Source organism: Cervus elaphus, chromosome 11 (assembly GCF_910594005.1).
Source record: "Cervus elaphus chromosome 11, mCerEla1.1, whole genome shotgun sequence".
NCBI lineage: Eukaryota > Metazoa > Chordata > Mammalia > Artiodactyla > Cervidae > Cervus > Cervus elaphus.
In genome coordinates this window covers 8059045-8081785 of record NC_057825.1, presented here as the reverse complement: position 1 = coordinate 8081785, position 22741 = coordinate 8059045, and the positions used below count along the sequence as shown (strand labels likewise).

The following is a 22741-nucleotide window of genomic DNA, read 5'->3' as shown; positions in this document are numbered from 1 at the left end:
GACCCCCCCACCAAAGCTGCAGAGATGCAGACAAGAGACATAGAGATGGTCCCTGTCCCTACGGCCCGACAGTCAGAGCGAGGGGGGTGGAAGGACCCTGGAGGCAATAAAGCCCCCGAGGCCCTCATGCTTCAGATGACAGTCGTGGCCATCCTGCCCTTTTCAGGGTACAAACCGTAGGGCTGCCTTTCCCTCTGCTCACGCGTGCTCTGTGCCTGCTGTGTGCTCTGGACAGGGGGCACCGGGGGGCAGCTGACCTCAGCCACCATCTGCCGGGCCCTTCCCCTGTGCCCCCTGCCAGCCTATACGGGACGGGTCACAAGAGCCCGGTGAGGCGGGTACTGTGATGACCACCCTGCAGGGGAGGAAACTGAGACGCTGAGGTTAGAGGCCCTGTCCAAGGTCACAGGGCCAAGAAGGACCGCATCTGTCAGACTCCAACCTGGGGCCTGCACCACCTCTCAGAGCCCAGCTCAGCGTGGAGCACAGGGCGTGCAGGTGTATGGGCCCCCATGTTCCCCATCCGAGGAATGGGCCCACTGACAGCTGCTGCCCCGCCTTCTGGAGACGTGGGTGTGGGGCTCCAGCGAGTTCAGGGTGTAAAAGCCCCCTTTTACAGACACGTGGAAGGGAGATACCGATATTCAGTTAGGTTTGGGGCCTACATGGGCCAGAAGACCTAGCCGCTGCCCTCTCAGAGTCCACCATCCAGCAGAGAGAGGTACCGGTAGACAGCACAGCAGGCCAGCCTGGCCACAGCTGACTTCGCAACTGTTAGCTTGTCGAGGGATCCAGTGAGATTCGGACTCGGCCCCCAGAGGCCTAGACCCTCTCGCTGCCCTCCACAATCAAATAGCCTTTGACTGCAGCCGCATGGGAGGATACACAGGGTGTCCAGGCGCAGGTCTGGGGCAGGGTAGGGGCATGGCCTGCTCTCCACCCTGGGCTGGCTCCCCAGACCCGTATGCATGGTAACAGCCACTCTGTCTCCTGAGGTTTCCCGGGAGTCAACCCCCCATGGAGAGGAAGTGGAAAATATATCAGAGGAAGCCGAGGCTGCTCCAGGCTTCCGGGCACCCAAGAGGGCCCTGTTGTAATCTCTGTAGTGGAGGTGGCCCAGGCAGCTGCCCAGGACCCTGGCAGGGCTGCTCTGGGTCTATGCTTTTTCTTTGTCTCCCTTTTACAGAAAGGAAGACTAAGGCTGATTCATTCAGGCGTCCAGCAGATGGACATGAAGAAGAAAACGGGGGGCCATGGTCAATGCTGGGAGGGAAAAGGGCCACTTTCCACAGGGAGGTCAGAGAAGGTGTCTAGGAATCCATGGCATCTGAGATGAGAACTGAGGGACAAGAAGTCATGTGACTATTTGGGGAGAAGCATTCTAAGCTGAGGGAACATCGCATGCAAAGGCCCTGGGGCAGTAACGAATTTGGTATCTTTGAAGAAGAGAAAGGAAGCACTGTGGCTGGCGTTTGGTGAGCAAGGTGGACACAGCATGGAAGAGGTAGGCAGGGGTCTCAGATTAAGCTGAGGAACTATGTTTGTTTCTATTATTATCAGAAGCTCTTAAGCAGTGGAATGACTTGAGCTGCTTCCAGCAAGTGTGTGACTTGGGAAGGGGGACAGGAAACAGGTGCGGAGGCTGCTGCGGTGGACACAGGTGGCCTGGACCAGGGCTTTAGCAGAGAGAAGGGGAGAATGGTGGGGTTCAGGATGTATTTTGGAGGACAGTCCTACGAATCCTGCTGGGAGATGGGATATAGACGGTGAGGAAAGAAGAATCCAGGATGACTTTAGCACCTGTGACCCCGGTGGGTGTTGGTACCATTAACGGAGTCTGGGAGGAGCAGGCTGGGGGTCGGGGGGTAAGATCGGGAGTTTGGTTTTGAACTCGTTGAGTCTGAGATGTCAGGTGGGCAGTGTGGTGATGCAAGTCGGAAGCTCAGAGGGAAGGCGGGCTGGAAATATAAATTTGGAAGAGATGGGATGTCAACTCGTGAGCGTAGATGAGATCATCTCAGTGGTGAGCACAGACAGCGGAGTGTGCGTGGGCCCCCGGACACCCCAGCCCTTTGTGAGCAGATGTCTGGTGCCCCAGGTTTCCCTTCGTCTGCCCCCAGATGCATGTCCCCTCCCCACTATACCCATCTGGCACCAAGTCAGGTGTCCTGGGACAGGCTTCCAGGCTCCGGCACCCCTGGCCTCACTCACTCTGAGGCCCAGGCGTGCTGACTGTTGGGCACTGTCCATCTTCCCTCCTGTTTGGCTCCCCCGGGAGGCCAGGGCTGGCAGGAGTGTGGCAGAGGGGCTGAGCGCTCAGGCTCTGGAATCAGACCTGAGTTTGCAGCTTAGCTCTGGCACTTACACGCTGGGCAAACTTGGGCATGTTTCTTAAACCCTGCCCAGCTGCTATTTCCTCATCTGTAAAATGGGGATAATAATAGCACCTCCATCACGGGACTGTGGCGAGTGTTGACATCATGCCCTTGAAGCACTCAGGGTCAGGTCTGGCCCAGAGGACGTGCCCATTCTGTTCCTGCCTGGGCATAGGTACCAGCTGGGAGGAGGGGCAAGGATGCAGGTGGGGCAGGGAGCCTGGTGAGTGAGCCTCTGCCCAGAGCCCAAAGGGCAGCCTGGGGGATAGGGTTTTGGTTTCCTCTGCTGACTCTGTCTACCCCAGCTCAGGCTCACTGAGTTGTTGGTCAGTCACTAAGTCGTGTCTAACTCTTTGCAACCCCATGGACTGACTGTAGCCTGCCAGGCTCCTCCGTCTATGGGATTTCCCAGGCAAGAATACTGGAGTGGGTTGCCATTTCCTTCTCCAGGGGATCTTCCCAATCCAGAGATTGAACCAGCATCTCCTGTGGCTCCTGTATTGGCAGGCAGATTCTTTACCCCTGATCCACCTGGGAAACCTTTTACTCAGGCTCCCTGCCTCCTACCAATCCCCTTTCTCTGCATTCTGGTCCCAGCACAGACCTTATGCCAGTCTCTGGCCTCTGAGAGCCCTTCTCTTGGTCAGACCCAGCCCCTGCCATGGGGGACAAACCATCCTCCACTACTAAGATCTGTCTCTTCCTCTGAACACTTCAGGCTACATCCCATTTCCCAGATTCAGAGACTGAGGCCAAAGAGGATTAGGGCATAATTGAGACATCAGAAGTAGAGAGGCGGAGGGAACTGACATCTCCTTGGCACTTGCAGTGCGCCAGGCCCTGAGGATAGAACTGTGAACAAGCCAGACCCATCCCTGTTCTTGGGGGACTCACAGCTGAGTGGGACAGACAGAGGCTACATTACACAAAGAGCTCTTATGTTGTGGATTTGAAGAAGTGTACCAGGACCCTGATGTTGTACGGAGCAGGAGTCGTCAGGGGGCCAGAGAAGGCATCTGAGCGTTTAGGTCTGGGCCTGAGCGAAAATAGGACTTGGTCAGGCAAAGGAGTGAACCACTCCAGGTGCAGGGTCCCCCCTGAGGAAAGGCCGGAGGTGGAACCCGGAGGAGAGAAGGGCAGTGAGGAGCAGAGATCGCAGTGAGATCAGGCTGGTCTGGAAGGCACTGCGGGCCCTTCAGCCACCCCAACCCAGAGAACCCATGATGTTGTGCCCCTCCCTGCTCAGAGCACGCTCCTGGCACATGGCCTCAGCCAGACTTGTGTGCCCATCCCTGCTAGAGGATGTCTTCTCCAACCCTCTGCCCCACCCAGTGGCCCCAAGGAGCTGGGAATGAAAGGTGACTCTGGCAGACAGCATCTGATCCCGGCGTCAGGAGAATTGAGTTTCCCTGGCCTTGGCTGGGGTTGGAGGGTCAGAAACAGGGGGAGGGGACACAGGCAGGCCGGTGCAGAGGGGTCAGGTGGGAGCGGAGGCCGCCAGTCACAGACGCGGTGTTATCAGGCCTGGAACAGGCAGAAGTGGAGCCCACATGCCATATGTCTAAATATTCCAGTTATAAATCAAGCTAAGGAATTGCTAACTACAATGCATTCTGCCCTCCCACCTTGACAAACACACCTTCAAAGCAACCTGGCAGGATGGTGTGGAATTTAGAATTTCAGACTCCTCTGAGTTCTGAGATGGGGTGGGGACTCCCCGGGCTGCCCTCATCTTCCAGCTCCATCAACTGTAGCCTCGAGGTTGCCTCCTCGCACTGAGGGCAGCCCGCAGGTGGGAGAGAACCTAGAGGTACCCTTGAGACTGAGAGAAAGTTCCAGGGCCCTTAAGTGTGGCCTAGGAGGGCTGTTCAGGTGCTTCCCTGGTGGCTTAGCGGCAGAGAATCCACCTGCCAATGCAGGAGATCGGTTTTGATGCCTGGGTCAGGAAGATCCCCTGGAGGAGGAAATGGCCACCCACTCCAGCATTCTTGCCTGGGAAATCCCAGAGACAGAGGAGCCTGGCGGGCCACAGGCCTGGGGTCGCCAAGAGTCAGGCTTACTGAGCAACCAAGACAACAATAACAACAAGGAGGGGTGCACAGGCTCCAGCTGAGCACCTTCCCTTGGTCCCCGGAACCCCTTGCTTCATGGGGAAGGTGAGGCCAAAGATCCCAACAAGGATGGGGCCACGCCCCCAGGTCCAAGGGCAGTGCGGATTATTGTCTTCTTGGAACCAGCAACCTCTTAGTAGGAGGAGCATCATCCCCAGTTTTCAAGTGATGAAATGGCACCTAGAGGGTAAGGGACCCGCCTGAAGTCACACAGCGGTGCATCGGAGGCAGGACAGGAACCAGCACGGATCTTCCGTCTCCACGTGAATGTCCACCCTCTGCACCCCAGCCCCTGTGCTGGCCTCTCCATAGGCCTCAGCTTCTCCTCCTCTGCTTTCCCTGGTTATCTCTCAAGCACTCCTACCCCCTCCTGGACTGAACTCTGGCTAAGGAACACCAACCATTTGCAGCAGTCAGCTCTAGCCACTTGGAACTCCTATGTTGTTGTTCAGTCACCAAGTCGTGTCTGACTCTTTGCGAGCCCACGGACTGCAGCACATCAGGCCTCCCTGTCCCTCACCATCTCTCAGAGTTTGCCCAAGCTCATGTCTGTTGAATTGGTGATGCCATCCAACCATCTCATCCTCCGTCACCTTCCCAGTGCCCCGGCCAGAGGCCCCGGGATCAGCTCCCAGCTCCTTTCGCATCATCTCCATCCAATGTAGTCTACAGACCCTGTGGGTTCTGCCCCAGTCCATCCCTTCCGTACCTGGGCCACCATCACCTTTGTCCTACCCACCACCCAGGACAGACTCCTCTCTTGCTATTCTCCGTCGGGCAGCTCAGAACTCTCTAGGGCTTCCCATTCCAATGCCTCTGCTTGAAGCCCTTCTTAGCTCCCTGCCCTCCAAGCAGAGCCTTATCTCCTGAGCTGGGACCCTGAGGCTGGCCTTACCCAGCCAGGCTTCCCCTCACGCGGCCACCTAAGTATCTTGCAGCTCATGGGGAAATGGGCTGTCCCTCTCCCTCACTCTGCTATTCTCTCTGCCAGGAAGGTGCCTCACCCCACCTCTGTCTTCTTCCTTCCCTGGTTCAACCTCCAGATCTCACATCATCCAACACCTCCTCTAGGATGCCTTCCCTGACCACCCTCCAGCCTCTGACCTTGGCATGTGGGGCAGGACTCAGTTTTCTCCCAGAATGAGGGACCACAGAGGAAGAAAGAGGCCCATGACCTTGGGCTGAGAGCTCCTGGCAGAGGAGATCCAACCAAGGTTATTATGAATGTTTTACCTGCTTATCTCTGCGCCACTGTTTTGTTCCCAATCTTAGCACAGGGAAACGAGGCCATCAGCCCAGATGGGGAGAAACATCTCAGCAGGTGAATGCAATGCTCCCTGGCACACGTAGGCACCAAGCCCAGGATGGGCACTCAGGTGATTCACGGGCAGCACCAATGGGCAGCCTGCTAGTTAGATCCTTCTACAGTCAGGGTCTTGAGGCATCCCCTCCTTGGCCATAGGAGGGAGCTGCTGGATTGTGTCCCATTTCATAGATGGGGAAACTGAGGTTCAGAGCAGGGAGATAATTTAGTGGAGCTGAGATTCCTTCACCTCAGGCTGTTCGTGATAGGAAATAAGGATCCAGGGACTTCCCTGGTGGTCCAGTGACTAAGACTCTGCGCTCCCAATGCAGGGGACCCGGGTTTGATCCCTGGTCAGGGAACTATATCCCACATGCCACAACTAAGAGTTCGCATGCTGCAACAAAGACCCAGCATCGCGAAATAAATGAAAGAAATAAGGATCCAGAAGTAACTCCATATTGAGCGACTTGGGAAAGGTCCACGCTGAGCTGTTAGGCAGAGCTGCTACCCAAGTGTGGCTCGGAGCCCGGGTCCGTGAGGGGCACCTGACTTTGTCTCTCTGTGCCTGTTTCTTCCCCTTCAAGTTGGGGAAACTGGCCAGGCCAACCTCACATAGCCGTTTGAGCATCAATCAAGAGGCTGCAGGTTCCTTAAACAACTTTATTAAGGTAGAATTTACATGCTGTAAGATTCACCCATCTTTAGTGCACACTTCAATGATTTTTAGCATATTTGTGCAACCATCATCACAATCTAATTTTAGACCTCTTCCATCACCCCCGAAAGAAACCTCGTGATGATGCAGATTTCAGAGCCCCTGGAAGCATCCCTGGCCTGCAATCAACAATCCATCGGGGTTTGTCATGACTGTTCTTATAAGTGATAAAACGTTTACAATGCTGAGCCCCAGGTGTTGGTGATGATGGTCGCTTTTTATTTTTTCAACATCTTATGTATTTTCTGAAAAAATGAGAGAGCATATGATTTTTTTAAAGCAGGGGCAAAAGAAATCGTTTCCATTTTGAAAGTATAAAGTCGTCAACACTTGAAAGAAAGGGAGGAAGGCGGGAGGAAAACAGGGAGAGAGGCAGGCAGGAAGGAAAAAGGCAAAGAAGAATGGTAGGAAGGATGGAAGGATAAGGTGAAAAGAAAGATGACACGTTTTCTTTAATACTGAAGAATAGTTGTTGTGTGGAGAGTGCTGGGCTTGGAATCCAGGGCCTGGGGCACCAGTCCTACCCTGTCACCAACTTGCACTGTGAACTTGGGCAACCCTCTTTCTTGTGCCTCAGTTTCCACATCTGTACAATGAGGGCGGTGATGGGGAAAATGGAGGAACTTCTTCCAATCATTCTTTCAGCCGACAGGGGTGTCCTGAGCGCCTGCTCCGTGCCAGGCTCCAAGCTGGGTGCTGGGAATACCGTGGTAAATAGGGCCAACCCAGGCCCTGCTCTCAGGACATTAGAATACCAGGGGAAGCTAAGGCCAGGGCTGCCCTGAAATCTTCAAACCTCAGCTGGAAATTCATGGGCTGTGTGACATGGGCCAGCCCAGGGCCTCCTGGGGCGGCAGGAACAGAGAGGGACTTGTTGCTTGGGGGCAGTCTCACCTCCTCCCAACTGTATTTCTTGGCCCACCCACTCCCTCGCCTCCACCCTGGCTCCCTGCTTCAGAGGGCACCTCACAGTCTGTTGGGCCCCTTCCCTTCCACTTCCAAGGCAAGATTGGGCTGGAAATATTCTGGCCTCCACCCACTCTTCTGGCCAGCCCCCAGGAAACCTATCTTCTAGCTCCCTCCCTGCGGCATCAATGGATGACATGGTCCTGGGAACCCAGGCTGTGTGCTCAGCTCACTCAACAAGTTTTATTTATAATCATTGCTACCATGCCTGGGTACAGACATTAAGTTATATGGGCCTCACAGAAACCCATTTTACTGATAAGGAAACTGAGATTCAGAGACGTCTGATGATTTATCCATAGTCACACAGCTCGGACATCCAGTGCCAGGCCTGTCTGACATCAGAGTCCAGGAAACAAGAGACTTACAAGGATGACCGCCGTCGGGCACACACCAGTCCAAGCAGGCTACTTGCTGGTGGTGTTTGAGCTCAGCAGGACTTGGGAGCCAGGGTCCCAGAGCAGTTGTAGACTAGGAGCAGCAGCTCTGGGTATAATTCCTCCAGGCCCCTCTGGGGTGACAGTGTCAGTTTGGATAGGCCGTATGTGGGGCCTGGAGGTCGTGAGATGTGTTTATTTCACCTGCCTGTGCTTCAGGTTTGAAGGTGTCTCTGCAAATGGCAAGGCAAGGCCTCCCCAGGAAACCACCATCTGTCCAAACGAGTGGGAGGCACTGGCACGTCACCATCCACCCTTCCCACACGTCAGTCGAGGCTGGTGGGCCGAGCACACTTTTCTCTGAGCACCTGTTCTGTCCTCTCTTGGGCAAACCAGGAGCTGGGTGGGAGGTGCAGAGGTGGCTCTGGTGGGAGACCAGATCAGGCCCGAATCCCCAGTGCAAAGGCGCCAGGGGACACCTTATTATTTTTTCAATATTTATTTATTTTTCTGCATCGGGTCTTAGTTGCAGCACAAAGGGTCTTCGTTTAGTTGTGGCATGTGGGATCTAGTTCCCTGACCAAGGATAGAACCTGGACCCCCTACCACTGGCCACCAGGGAAGTCCCCAGGGGGCACTTTAACTGAAGCTATGGGGCAGTCTGTCCAGGCGAAAGGTGGACGCTGTGGAGTCGCTCAGCCATGCTCGCTCCTTCCAGGATTGCCTGAGCCCCTACAATAGCCCATCCTGTGCCCAGCACGAGAATCCTGTGCCCAGCATGAGAATCCAGCAGGCACTGAGGCACCGAGTCTGGATGTGGGAACAATCGTGCTCATCACTGCCTGTCCAGGCGTGGGCCTAGCTGAGAAGCAGGCTTCCGGGTTCTGGGCCCATCTCAGCCATCCCTTCCATTGCTGTGTGGCCTCACAGCTCCCTGCCCCTCCCTGGGCCTCCGTCCCACCCCCTGGACAATGACGGGGAATGAGATGTTCTCTGAAAACTCCTCCTCCTTGTGGTCCATCGTTTCCAGGCAACATTATGTGGTCAGAATCCCGAGATCTGATTCAGTGCCCAAAGGAGGTGAGGCAGATGGTTCTTCAGGATCTTGGATTCCTTGCTGAATTTTGGGAGGATTCTCCAAAGGAGGGGTGCTGAGGATAGGAGGCTTTCCTTGGCAGCCCCCTCCAGCTGCTGAGTGCCCACTCTGTTCCAGGCATGGGCTAAGGCTCCAGGAATCATTCTGCAGCCACGCGTGGTCATATATGATGCCTCATTTGGATCATGTGGTTTACAGCTGAGGACCCTGAGGCCCTGAGGGTGAAGCCACTGGCCCAGGGGCACCAGGCTGGGGAATGGCCAAGTCAGGACTCGAACCCAGGGCCTCTGCCTGGCGCCAGTTCCTCATCACTGAGCCAGGAGCCTTAAACTTGGTGGGAACATGGGGATTGTGTTTAGAATCCAGATTCCCACCTCCACTCCCCTGCCCACCCCAACCCTGAAGATTCTAACCCAGCCTGTCTGAGGAATGTGCATTTGAACAAGCCACCCAGGGAATTCTGAGAGCCTGGGCCAGGGCCAAGATGGGGCCCCTGGCCACCTGGGCGCCCATCCCCGACCCGGCCTGGGAGATCTGGGTCTGAGTAGGCACTGCTCCCACACATGCCCTGTGCTCTAATCTCTGCTTCCCATAAGCTGCTTGTCCTTTAAGTAGCCCTGGGAGGCAGCAACTCGGAGCAGGCTGGCCCAGACCCCTGATCACCCCTCCAGCTGGGCCTTGGGTTCTCCACACCCTCTACGTGGCACCTCAGGGACCTCTTCCCCTCAGGCCTGCCAGGGCCAAATGGGTCCATCTGTGCAGGAAGGGGGTGGGGGTGGGGGGGTGGTGCTCTCAGGCTAGAGCTCCAGGGAAGGTTCATGTCTCTGCCTGGGGAGGGGCTCTCTGTGGGGAGTCCCATCCTTTCCAGCCCCGCCTGTAGTTTCCATGGCAACTACTGTTGCCATGGTATAGCTGGGTGAGGAGAAGGTGGGGAAGAAGGTAGACCCCAGGTCCCCATATCCTCCCCAGCCTCTGTGAGCCAAGATGCCCTATCTCTCCAGTCCTGGGGGGGGTTCCCAAGTACTAGGGGGTCACCCCTGCAAAGCAGTCAGTGAGTAAGGGGCAAAGACAGAGACAGGAATTCCCCCCACCCAAAGTTAACCACCTCCCCCTCGGTGCTGCCTGGTGCACCTCCGTTCCAGCACATGTCACACTGCATCACACTATCTGTTTACTTGTCTGTCTCTCCCACCACGCTGTGAGCTCCTCGGGGTGGGAGCCGTCTGACTCATCACCTCCCATCCCCAGGGCCCAGCACAGGGCCCGGCACAGAGCAGCTGCTCCCAAATATGTTCTACACTGAATTTAATTGAATTACATAAAAAGCCAAGTCTGGCTCCTCAGGTTTAGGGGGCAGCAGAGTTTGATGGGAAAGTTCCCAGGCTCTGGGGTCCAACAGCAGCGGGTTTGATTCCCCGGCTCTGCCATTTCTGACTGGGTGACCTTGGATGAGTTATTTCACCTCTCTGAGGCCTTGGTTACCTCATCTGTAAAGTTATCTTCTCCATATGAGAGCACTTTTTGAGGACTTGGGGATTCAGTTCCCTTTTATTATTTTTGGTTCCATTGGGTTTTCATTGCTGCTCGCGGGCTTTCTCTAGTTGCAGTGACTGGGGGCTACTCTTCATAGCAGTGCACAGGCTTCTCATTGCGGTGGCTTCTCTTGTTGCAGAGCATGGGCTCTAGACGCACGGGCTTCAGTAGTTGTGGTGCACTGGCTTAGTTGCTCCGTGGCATGTGGAATCTTCCCTGACCAGAGATCAAACCTGCATCTCCTGCATTGATAGAGGGCTTCTTATCCACTGTACCGCCAGGGAAGTCCTCAGTGCCCTTTTTTAAATTTAATATTTTGGCCATGCCACATGGCATGTAAACTTTGTTCCCTGACAAGGAACTGAACCCGCGCCCCCTCAGTGCCCATTTATTAAGCACCTCTTGTGACGGGAAAGTGCGAGCCCTGCCCTTCTGAGCCTCACAGTCTTGCGCAAATGAAAAGCATTTGCCTGGCATCTAGAAATGATGGATAAATGCAGGATTTGTCATCCTCCTTCCCCATAAAGTGGCTGACTCCTCCTCATTAGTCTCTGCTCTCCCCAGAGGTGGGGCAGGGTGAGGACAGAGAATGGAAGAGCCCTCCCCAGGGCCCCCAGATGAGGCCTTCAACCCAGAAGCCTGGGCCGATTCTGTTGTTCCTGGGACCCTCTGCCCTTAACCTGAGCACAGAAAGCTTTGTGGGTCCAGGTTGGGCTCTGAGCTCAGGATAGGGCATCCAGGTTTCTGCTCTGGCTCTGTCCCAGCCCTATAGTATCTTGAGTATATCCTTTCCTCTCCCTGGGCCTTCATGTGCCTCACCATGAAGGAGATCTCTGTGGCCCCTCAGCTCCCCTCTTTCCTGAATCCTGGCAATCCCATGATTCCAATCCCGGTAGCCTGATCCCTGGAGAGGCCTCCACCGTCATACTTGTGCTGGCTTGGGTGGGGCTGTGGGTGGATGGGTGGGGTGATGAAAAGAGCTGACAGGACAGAGAGAAGTGGCACCCTGAAGAGTTAGCCAAAAGGACTGCTGAGGCTGAAATTGACATAGCAGATGTCTGAAGAATAGACATCAGGTCTACAGGCAGGAAGTGACTTTGGGACCCCCTCCATCCAGTCATTCAAAAGGAGCTGGGTCTGCTGGGAGATGATGGGCAGAAAGCCTTCACCAGAGAGTCAAACAGATCTACTGCAGAGTCTGGTAGATACGGGCTGGACAACATGAATATCTCTGAGCCTCAGTTTCCTCATCTGTAAAATGGGGATAATAATACTGTCTTCCTAGTGTGGCTATTGTGTAGAGTCCATGAAATATTGCCCACAAAGAGTCTGGCATGCAGTAGGCACTTAAGAAGCATGAGTCCTTTTCCTTGTTTCCTCCTTCCCCTCATCTCCCTCATCCTCAACCACAGCCAGATGGGGCCAGGAGAAGGGGAAGTGAGATGATGCCTTTCCCCACAGCGGAAAGGAGGGGAGGAAGTGTGGCTCCGTTTCCTTGGCACCCACTCTGTGGCCACTGGACATTTGGGCATTGGCATGGGGCACCTCATGCCTCAGTTTCTCCTGAGTTGAATGGCAGTGACTGAGTTGGGGCAGGGATTTCCTGTTGGCTCAGAACCAACACAGGGCAGACTGTGAGAGAGGTCTGGGGGTCAGTTCAGACTCACAAATTCTGTGACCCAGAGGACTTGAGGGTGATCTTTTCCACCTTTCTCAGCTGCCGTCTCCCCTTAGTCAATCTCTTGGGCTGAGGTGCGGTGAGGCACTTCTGGGGAGCTTTGAGGTCCCCGGTGACAGGACAGGCGTCCCTGGGACACAGGGAGCCTCCTCAGACCTTGACTTTCCTCTCACCCCCAATTCACTGCAGGGACTTCTTGCCCCGAGGATCTGGCATTGTCACGCGACGCCCCCTGGTCCTGCAGCTGGTCAATGCTACCACAGGTATGGGCTTCCCTTCTTTGGACCTCATTCCCCATCTGAACAGCGGGGATAAAAATGCAAAACGGAGAGGTGGCCTTGTTGTCGGGGGAGGAAGAAGAAGGCAGTGTTGTGTGTGTGTGTGAAGGGTCTTTTCCCAGTGGGAGATGAGACCCAGTTAAGCTTTGGTTATGATGCTTTCTCTCCCGCGCCCGGCTCCTTCTGGGGCAGAATATGCCGAGTTCCTGCACTGCAAGGGGAAGAAATTCACTGACTTCGAAGAGGTGCGCCTGGAGATTGAGGCTGAGACCGACCGGGTAACAGGCACTAACAAGGGCATCTCTCCAGTGCCCATCAACCTCCGCGTCTACTCGCCGCACGGTGAGATCTGGCCCTGGCCCCGCCCCCAGCCTCTCAGCTCCCCCGCCGAGCCCCGCCCCTTGGGGGAACTGTCTTCTTGGCCCCGTCCCTTAGCGACGCCTCAGGGCTTCACTCTTCCTCCGCGCGTCACGTTCTGGGCCCCCAACCGAGCCGTGGCTCCGCCCACCTCTGGCCACGCCTCTAACGGGTCTCCGTTTTAGCCCTCCGCGTTTCCCTAACCCCACCCACCTACGGCCACGCCCCCAAACGCGTCCTCTGTAAGCCTGGCCCTGTTCCTTAATCCGCCCGCCCACGGCCACGCCCCTCGCCTTGAGCCCGCCCTCTCGCCGCCCTGTCCAGTGCTGAACCTGACCCTAGTGGACTTGCCTGGAATGACCAAGGTCCCGGTGGGGGACCAACCTCCCGACATCGAGTTCCAGATCCGGGACATGCTTATGCAGTTCGTCACCAAGGAGAACTGCCTCATCTTGGCCGTGTCCCCGGCCAACTCCGACCTGGCCAACTCTGATGCCCTCAAGGTCGCCAAGGAGGTGGACCCCCAGGGTAGGTTCCCACAGGCGGCCAACACGCAGGGCCCCGGGGTTCTATTCACAGTGTAAGGGGGAGCCACTGGAGGGTCTAAGCGAATAGCAGTGGGATCATATTTATGCCTTTAAAAGTCGTTTGGGCCACCGTGGAGAATGAGTGGGGGGCGGAGCACAGGCAGGCAGTGAGTGAAGGAGGGAGAGGACTTGGGAGATAGCGGGAGTGTGGTGGGATCCGGAGTGCCTGGGGTCTCCTGTATGAGGGCGAGTGCAGGTGTAGACAACCCTCTCCTGCCACACCCTCCCCCCCAGGTCAGCGCACCATCGGGGTCATCACTAAGCTGGACCTGATGGACGAGGGCACAGATGCTCGCGATGTTTTGGAGAACAAGCTGCTCCCGCTGCGCAGAGGTAGGCAGGCCATGCCCCTGACCCACGTGACAGCCCTTCCCTTTCACCTCCAGCCCCTCGCTCCCGGCAAGGCTGAATGACCCTTGACCTCCACCCCACCCACAGGCTACATTGGAGTCGTGAACCGAAGCCAGAAGGACATCGATGGTAAGAAAGATATCACAGCTGCCTTGGCTGCTGAACGCAAGTTCTTCCTCTCCCACCCTTCCTACCGCCACTTGGCTGACCGCATGGGCACGCCCTACCTGCAGAAGGTCCTCAACCAGGTAGGGGCTCAGGCCAGGATGTAGTCTGGGAAACCAGCATGAGAGAAAGTCATTGAAGTGTATTTTGGGAGGGTTGCCCACTGTCCCACAGCAAGTTAGCACCCGAGCTTTGCTGCCCCTTCCCTGTCTGGGGCCAGGAGGGGAGCCCTGGCACCCTCCCAGGATGGAGGGTGGCATTGACAGGGGCTTGGGCTTAGGGGCTAGGACTGGAGCGTGCTTGGCTGAAAACCTTGGTTCCTTCTGAAATGGGGAGAGGCTGATCTGGGGACAGGTGATCCCAGGGGACTCCTTGGATATTTCTCTGCCTGGAATGGGGCTTCCAGAATCACTGAGGGGGGGGGGGGTGTTGACAGTAGGGAGGCAGTGTGACGTGGGGCAAAATTGGGGTCCCTGGAGGCCATACACCTTGCTTCCAATCTCAGCTTCGACACTCACCCACCAAGACTTTCCAGCTCTCTGAGCTTCTATTTCTGCATCTGTCAAATGGTGATAAGACCCATTTCTTACAGTCATTGTGCAGTTCAGGGAGATACTGTGTGGGGGAACCTAACCAGAGTGAGTCCCAGAACTTGAGAATTACCTTAAGGGAGGCCTTAAACCTAGAGGGCACAAGGGGGCAGTCTTCCAGTCATCACTGCCCCTGATTTATTTCACCTGGCTCTTGTGGTGTCTAACACTATTGAATTAGTCAAAATCAAATGACTTCCAATAAAAATCTAAATTTCTGGCTTCTATTAAAAATGGCATTATTGACTCATTAGTTCAATTAAAACACCTCTGTGAGCACCTACTGTGTGCCAGGCAGCTTTCATTCCGGTGGGCAGGGCAGTGGTGGGCAGGGCTGTAGCTCTGCACCTCACCATGTCCCGCGGACCCCAGACATCCTGGTCCCTGCCTGGTCCTGTGGGCTTTCTGGGTCTCTGTGACCATGGTCTTCATGCTTTCCTCGCCCCTACCCCCAGCAACTGACAAACCACATCCGGGACACCCTGCCAGGGCTGCGAAACAAACTCCAGAGCCAACTGCTGTCCATCGAGAAGGAGGTGGAGGAGTACAAAAACTTCCGCCCTGATGACCCAGCGCGCAAGACCAAGGCTCTGCTGCAGTGAGGCCTTCCCCAACCCCTGACTCCCCATCGCGGAGCTGCCCCTCCCGCAGCCTCTCAGCACCACCAGGGCTCCTCCTGGGCTCCCTGCACTGGGCTGCTGCTGCCCCCTCAGATGACACCACTCTCTCCCCAGGATGGTCCAGCAGTTCGCTGTAGACTTTGAGAAGCGCATCGAAGGCTCAGGGGACCAAATTGACACCTATGAACTGTCGGGGGGCGCCCGCATCAACCGGATCTTCCATGAGCGCTTCCCTTTCGAGTTGGTCAAGGTAGGCAGGCCCCCCACCCCACCCCGGGGCAGGAGGGCTCACCTCCCTCCCACCCACTCACCTACCTGAAACTCTCTCACACGTATGTTGGCTGACTTCACTAGAGGCTCTGCTGCCAGTCCTGGGAGTGGGGTGGAGCCTATCCTGACCTCCCAAGTACCAGCAGAGGCCCTGACCAGCCATCTCTTGGTCTCCTACACAGATGGAGTTTGACGAGAAGGAACTCCGAAGGGAGATCAGCTATGCCATCAAGAATATCCATGGCATTAGGCACGTATGGGGACCAGGGAGGGAAGCCGAACCCTGGAAGGCAGAAGGGGTCTAGCGCAGAGGTAGAGAGAGTGATGCAGTGAGCTCCCCTCGGGAAGGATGAGGAGCCCTAGTGCTCAGCCTCCTCAACCCCGACTTTCTGGCTTCCAACTTGGACAGGCTCTGGCAAGGGGCACTGGATAGGAGACCCGGGCTACCCCAGTACCTGCAGCCTGCTGCCTTCCTTTGCCTGTTCCTAGGTACAAGGCTTGGCGGCTAGACTAGCTGGGTAGAGCCCAAGGTACAGGTGGCAGGGGAAGCACTCTCTGGGCTTGGGTCCCCTGCCCATCCCCAAGGTGAGACAGCTCCCACCAGACGTCTCCAGCACAACGTTGCCCAAACCAATGGCTAGGGCCTGAGATAGGCCACCAGGTGTTGGTCTGTGAGCCTTTTGTGATGAAATGAGGCCTCTCAATCCTCCAGACCCTCCCATGATCCCCTTAGCCCAAAGTTGGCCCCATTCCGCCCCACTTCTCTCCTTCCAGCCAACACCAAGGCCAGTGGAGCAGGAAGGAAGACTGGGAAATAGACCAGTCCTTAAAATCTTAGCCTCTGCTCCAGGGACCCAGAGCTACACTGATGCTTCAACAAGAAAATTTAAAACACCCACTATGTGCCTAGGCAGTGAACCAGACAGAAATGTCACTGCTTTTATGCAGGTTCCAATCCAAGGTTTGGCATGAAATTTACAGACTGCATTGGCTAAGGCACAGGAAAAAAAAAATCTCTCTGCTAGTCTTAAAATAAAACGCTTTCTTCCTAGAAAGGCTCTCAGAGACAAGCAGTTTTCAAACCATTTCTAGCCACAGAGCCTTTTGTAGGAACAGAATCTGAAGACAAAGCAGGACATATGCACCAACTATAAGCAAACCTTGTCTTGTCTTGAAAAGTACCAATTGAAAGATCTTCATTAGAGTCCCTCCTGCCCATTTTACAGGTGGGAACACTGAAGCCCAGAGAGGGGTAGTGGGAGGACCCCGAGGGCAGAGCTCAGGGGGTCGGGATGGGGCCGTGGCCTGGTGCTCCTGGCAGGAGCTGGCCTGTGACACTGTGCCCTTCTCCTGCTCCGGGCATTCAGAACCGGGCTCTTTACCCCAGACATGGCCTTTGAGACCATTGTGAAAAAGCAGGTGAAGAAGATCCGAGAACCTTGTCTCAAGTGTGTGGACATGGTTATCTCGGAGCTAATCAGCACCGTTAGACAGTGCACCAAGAAGGTAACCAGCAGCCCGGCCACCCCCCAACCTCTGCCCCGCCCTGCTCTGCTGCCAGGCGCTCCTTCCCCACCCCACCCCACTGCCCCCGGTAGCATGTACAGACCTCAGCGGGGCGGGGGAGGCAGGCCACCGCAGTCCAGGAGAGCGGGGCTCTCTGAGGGGGCCTCAACCAGCCCTGGCCCACAGGCTGGGGGGACCAAGGGATTAGACATTGGAAAGACAGGTATGGTGGTGGTTATTTGCTCCGAGAGCCCACCAAGAGCTCCCCCAGCTCAGGGAGAAGAAGGGACTCAGTCCCCTTCCTGCTCCCAGAGGTGGGGTCATCTTTGGGGTCTCCAGGGAGGGGTCTCGGGGAAGTCTTGGCCCTGGAGATGGACGAGGTACAGGACCTTCTTGGGTGCTGCCCTAGGGGCCTGGACGGCCACAGGGATCCAGAGGACCCAGGTCAAGCAGGTACCCCAACTCCTCACCGTCCTTCATCTTCCCCATCTCACCCCCACCCTCACTCAGGACCCTCACTCAGGACCCTCACTCAGGACCTTCCCTGTCCCTTCCATCCACATCCAGCCTTCCAGGGACAGAATCCTCTTCCATCTGCCTCACAGAACCACTCAAGGAGGGCAGAGCAAGGCAGGGAAGATGGTACCCATTTCACAGCAGGAAAACTGAGGCTCGGGAGATCAAGTGACTTGCCCAAGGTCATGTGAGCTCGGAGGTGGCAGAGCTGTAACTCCGAGCCAAGGCTTTGGACTCCACCCCCCAGCCTCCCCTCCTCTCCCCTCCCCACAGCCGTCCTGGCCCCTCTCTATCACCATCTTCACTCTTTTCTGTCTTTCCTCTTCTCTCTCTGTCTTTCCAAACTGAGCTCCTCCAGACTCCATTGGAGGAGAGGCACAGGATGCCCCTTGAGGAGAAAGGGAAGGGCCGGAGTAGAGCAGGAAGTAGAGAATGGAGACCAGGCAGCTACACAGCAAGCCCGGGAGGTGTCCTCTGCCCCGTAGTCTATGTAAACGGCGCCCCCTGGGGTTGTGCAGTGCACCGCCTGGGCAGTGGGCTGCCACGACCTTGGCACATAGGGAATGGTGCTGGGCTCTGGAGGTGGGACGAAGCAAATACAGGAGGTTCTGGGAAACCTAGCGTTGAACAGAATGGAGGTGAGTGGAATCCGGGCCTGGGTCAGCTCCTCAGCAGGACCCTGGGCTGTGACAAAGATGGCGCTGGAAAAGAGAGAGGGGGCAGGCTTCAGGGTAGCTGAAGAGTTGCGGAGCCAAGCCCTGGGAAAGAATATGAATTCAGTAAGGGCCCTTGGATGGGGCAGGGGCTTGATCCCTCAGACCCCTCCCATGCCCTCAGAGCCCTGGGGAGCGGGGGCGGGGGGTGCTTGGCCACACCCGGGAGGTGCCAGTCTGGGTGGTAACAGGAGGGCCAGGCCCAACGCTCACATTGTCTTCTCTCCTCTCTCTTTCTCTGTGTCGGTGTCTCTCTCTCTTCCCTCGTGCCCCTGCCATCCTCCGCCCCACACCCTGGCTCCGCTTGGCCTTCACTCCCCTCCTCCTCCTCGCCGGCCCACCCCTGGCTGCATCCCGCCCTGTTCCCCCTCCTCCTCCCGGGTGCAGGACGGGCCTCTTCACACCTGACCTCGCTTTTGAAGCCACAGTGAAAAAGCAGGTGCAGAAGCTTAAAGAGCCCAGTATCAAGTGTGTGGATATGGTAGTCAGTGAGCTCACGGCCACCATCAGAAAGTGTAGCGAAAAGGTATGATGGCCGCCTGGGAGGGGCTGGGCCTGGCCATCGCTTCCTCACGGCCCGGGCCTCCTGTGGTGGGCCGCAACTAGCTGCTGAGCAAGCCCGGCGGCCTCTCAGCCGCCCAGGTGGACCCAGGCCAGCCCGGGTAGCTCCTGGCTCTGAGATCCGGTGCCAGCTTCTAACCTTGGGTCTACAGTCCTCATAATTCCTTCAGGTCCCCACCTCTGCAGGGGCAGACTGCTCTCACCCAAGCACCCTCAGTGGTCCCTTTGACAACAATGATAATAAGGAGCTGGATGCTGTTTATTGAGCACCTACTGTGTGCTAAGCACTAGGCTAAGTGCCTGCCCTTGTTATCTGACTTCATCCTTTGAACAACCCTAAGCAGTGGATAGTCTTATCCCCATTTTACAGATGACAAAACCGAGTCTCAGAAAAGAACAGCAGAGTGGGATTCAGATTTACAGAGACCAGGGGAAGAGGTCTTGGATCAGGGCCTCCTGGGCCAGGGGAGCCATCCCAGTCCCTCAAAACTAACTTGCCTAAAAGCATATTGGATTACTCCCTTGATTGCAATCCATACACATTTGCCAGGATCAGCCTCTTTTGAGTAGTCTGACCTTTCAGATGCCTTTTTCCTATTTGTCTACTTTGGGGCATTTGGAGGATTTTTCACCAGTTCATCTAAAGCAGTCCTTCCCAGAGGCCTGCATAAGTCCAGCCTTGCTTGTGTTTGAGAAAGCTCCTACGCTGGGAGGTGGGGGAATTTCTGCCTTCACTTCATGTCTCAAGTAAGGTATCACGGCTTTTGTGGCTTGTACATAATTAGTCCTGTGTGCCCCTTTCACAATCCTGTCTCACTTCTGTTCACTTTTGTGCCAGATGGGAATGGATTAAGCAAATTAGTGTCCACTCAGTGCCTGATCCAGGTGGAATCAAATCTGAGCTGGATTCTCTACTGTAGAGTATATATCATGATATCTAAATCATGGTCCCACAACATCATGACTACTAAGCAATATGATCTTAACTTTTGTTAAACTAAAAAATACTGAGGTTTTTTGTGTTTTGTTTTGTTTTGTTTTTAATTTTTGGCTGCACCATGCATGTGGGATCTTAGTTCCCCAAACACGGATCAAACCCAAGCTCCCTGACATGGAGGTATGAAGCCTTAACAATTAGACCACCAGGGAAGTCCCACGCATTTATTTTAAGCTGCTTCAAATCTCTTTACAAAAGAAGACAATATATATCTAATTTTTTTTTTAATTTTGGTTCTTCCCAATGAAAGTGATACATTCTCAAATAGAGAAAATTTGGAAAACCCCTAAGAATAAAAAGGAGGCAACAACCCTCCCTTTCAAGAAAACCACATTGAGATTTTCATACATTTTCTGTAAATACACTCCTCTTTTATTTATTTAAATTTAACTATTTTATTTATTTTTTCAACTTTTAAAGTTTATATTGGAGTATAGCCAATTAACAATGTTGTGATAGTTTCAGGTGCATAGCACAGCAACTCAGCCGTACATATATAAACTCCCCTCTCATCCAGACTGCCACATGCATGCTCCTTTAAAAAAAATGAAATTAGCAGTATTGATTTCATTCTGATCATATATGATTGTTACCAAAATATTCAAACTGCACAGAGAGTGCAAAAGTCCCTATAACCCCACAACCCTAGAGATAAGAACTGCTGGTAGCACTCCTTCCCTAACTAATTACCAATATTCACCAGTTTTAACCAAAGAGACATCACACTGACCACAGTGATCCCTGAACTCTTCTTTTTTACTGAATAGCATGAACTGAAATCCTTGCAGTAGCTACATAAAGACTATGCCCTTGGACAACTGTATTGTATTCCACTGTAGAAATATGACATGATTTACATATTCAGTATCGTATTGTCAGACACAGGTTATCTCGACTTTTTGTTTTTCCTGTTACAAACAGTGCTGCAGTGAACAGCTTTATAAATGTATTTGCAGCACTTATCCTGTTGTTTCTTTCGAGCAAATTTCTAGTATAGAACTGGCTAGTCAATGGATGTAAGCATTCACATTTTTGGTAACTTCTGCAACATTTGCCCTCCAGAAAGTTTTCACCAATTTATTCTTCCAAACTATTTTTTCTGTACATATACTTACGTACATTATTAGGTATTCACACTGTGAATTTATTAGTATCCTGCCTTTTCTCTCAATAACATACATTTTGGTGGGTGTTATTACAAAGTCTATGTGAGCATTTTTAATGATTGCATGATATTCTATTGAATAGATTTATTAATGTCATGGTTTACTTAACCATTTTCCTATTGATGAACACGTAAATTGTTTCCTGTTTTTCAGTATTATAAATACCCTGGCAATGAACATCTTTGTGTATAAAGAATTTTATTTTTCTTTCTCTAGGATTATTTCCTTAGGACAGATTCCTAGAAGACTGATTACTAGATATAAAAATTGTGAAACACTGCTGAATTGCATTCCAAAAAAGCAGTAATTAGGATAAATGGTAATATGTTGGAAACAACCCAGATGTCCATCAAGAGGATATTGATTATAGTATTATACAATGAAAGACTATAGTTGTTAAATGGGCAAGGGATATTTATTTCCATTCATATGTCCTTCCACAATGTACTGTGAGGGAAAAAGCAGGTTTCAGAAAATAATGTATAGAATTTAGGGGGAAAGTAATATATATAAATGATAAATATACAAAAAATAAAATACAATATAATAACCTATGTAAATTATAAAGTTCCAAAGGCATAGTTACTAACCATTATTTTGAGAGGGCATAGGAATTTTTCCATTTCTACTTCACAAACTTTAGTCATATTCAGATTTCTTGTAGTGAGTTGATAAGTTTTTGTAAGCAGACAACTGATCAACAAAAACTTCGGAGAGGAAAGCTTATAAATTATTTATTTTAAAAATTGCCTTTTGTTGATTTAATGCATAGTAGGTTTTTGGTTTACATAGTGAAATTTACCCATCTTCATCTTTATTTTTCCTCCCTAAGTCTTCCAAATTTAGCAAACCCCTTCTGCTAATGATTCCTAGCCCTGCTGGGCTTAGAGTTTTCATCTCTGGATGAAATCTGGAGCTCAGCACAGGCTGTGCTGCTCAGTCCTCTCAACAATACCAAGAGGGAAGGTGCTATTATTACCCCCATTTCACACATGGGAAAACTGAGGCTCAGAGGGGTCCAATCACTTTTCCAAGGACAGTCAACAGGGCAGGGGGCTGGCTTTGAACCCAGAGCCGTATGGCTCCATGGCCTGCCTTCCTGACTCCTAAACAGTGGGCTCCAGGCTGACTGCCCCATGTAGCCAAGAACTGAGAGAGAAAAGATCCATTTTAAAAACTGGCTGAAAGTCCTGGAAATGCTCAGAGGCAGCCAGAATGGAAAAAGATGCTCAAAGGGAACAGAACTGCTCAAAGGGGCTGAGGCTGCCCTGTCACTTGTGACACGTGGAAAACTTGACAACTGTAGCATCCAGGAGGTTAGTGGGAGAACTGGTCATGCTCTTTGGCAAATTGCTCCCTCCCCCTCCCTCCCTGTCTCTACCCTAACCCTACCCTGGGAGGGAGCACTTGGGACCATCTCAGAGGAGGCTTTTCTGGTGGCCGTGACTCAGTCTCGAAAAGGAATGATAGCGCATCCTTGAGCTTTGTGGGGCAGCAGGGTCCACTGGACCCCTCCAGCCAGCATTTGTTTTTAAGCCCCTGGTCTCAGGCTGCCTCTCTCCCAGGTCCCCTGAGCTTGGCCACATGAGCCACACCCTTGGCACAGTCATGGGACAGTTGGGGGGATGTGGCATCTCTCAAGGCTGCTTCTCCTGGGCTGGCATCCAGGACCCTGCTTTCTTCCCCCACCCTCCTGCCTCTCCTAAAGACCTCACCCCATCTCCTTGGCCTCCATCTTGCCCTCAGAATCCCTACTTGTGACCCAGGCACACTAACCTTCAACTCTCTTCCCACATAGGGGGATCTGCCTGAGAGACCTTAGCCAACCCTAGGAAGAGGGACAAGGTGTGGGTCTAGTTTTGCCCAGCCTAAGCCCCACCCAGCAGAGGAGCAGGTCCCTGGGAGTA

The 22741-nt window shown here is 53.7% G+C and overlaps 1 protein-coding gene across 20 annotated transcripts in view; it reads left to right on the top strand.

The window, feature by feature from the left end:
* Positions 1–22741, top strand: part of DNM1 (dynamin 1) — a 44206-nt gene that overhangs the window by 1858 nt on the left and 19607 nt on the right. For 16 of the 20 annotated variants that reach the window (XR_006343349.1, XR_006343350.1, XR_006343347.1 and 13 more), the window contains exons 2-10: positions 12347–12420; positions 12628–12777; positions 13117–13320; positions 13614–13712; positions 13818–13978; positions 14941–15083; positions 15220–15355; positions 15558–15625; positions 16743–16881. Coding sequence is in view for 13 of the 20 variants with exons in the window: in XM_043916746.1 (XP_043772681.1) it covers positions 12347–12420; positions 12628–12777; positions 13117–13320; positions 13614–13712; positions 13818–13978; positions 14941–15083; positions 15220–15355; positions 15558–15625; positions 16743–16881 (1174 nt within the window). In the remaining 7 variants the exon portion in view is untranslated. Of the gene's footprint in view, positions 1–12346; positions 12421–12627; positions 12778–13116; positions 13321–13613; positions 13713–13817; positions 13979–14940; positions 15084–15219; positions 15356–15557; positions 15626–16742; positions 16882–18497; positions 18637–22741 lie in introns of all 20 variants that reach the window. The other 4 variants (XM_043916745.1, XM_043916740.1, XM_043916749.1 and 1 more) reach the window with 1 other exon arrangement.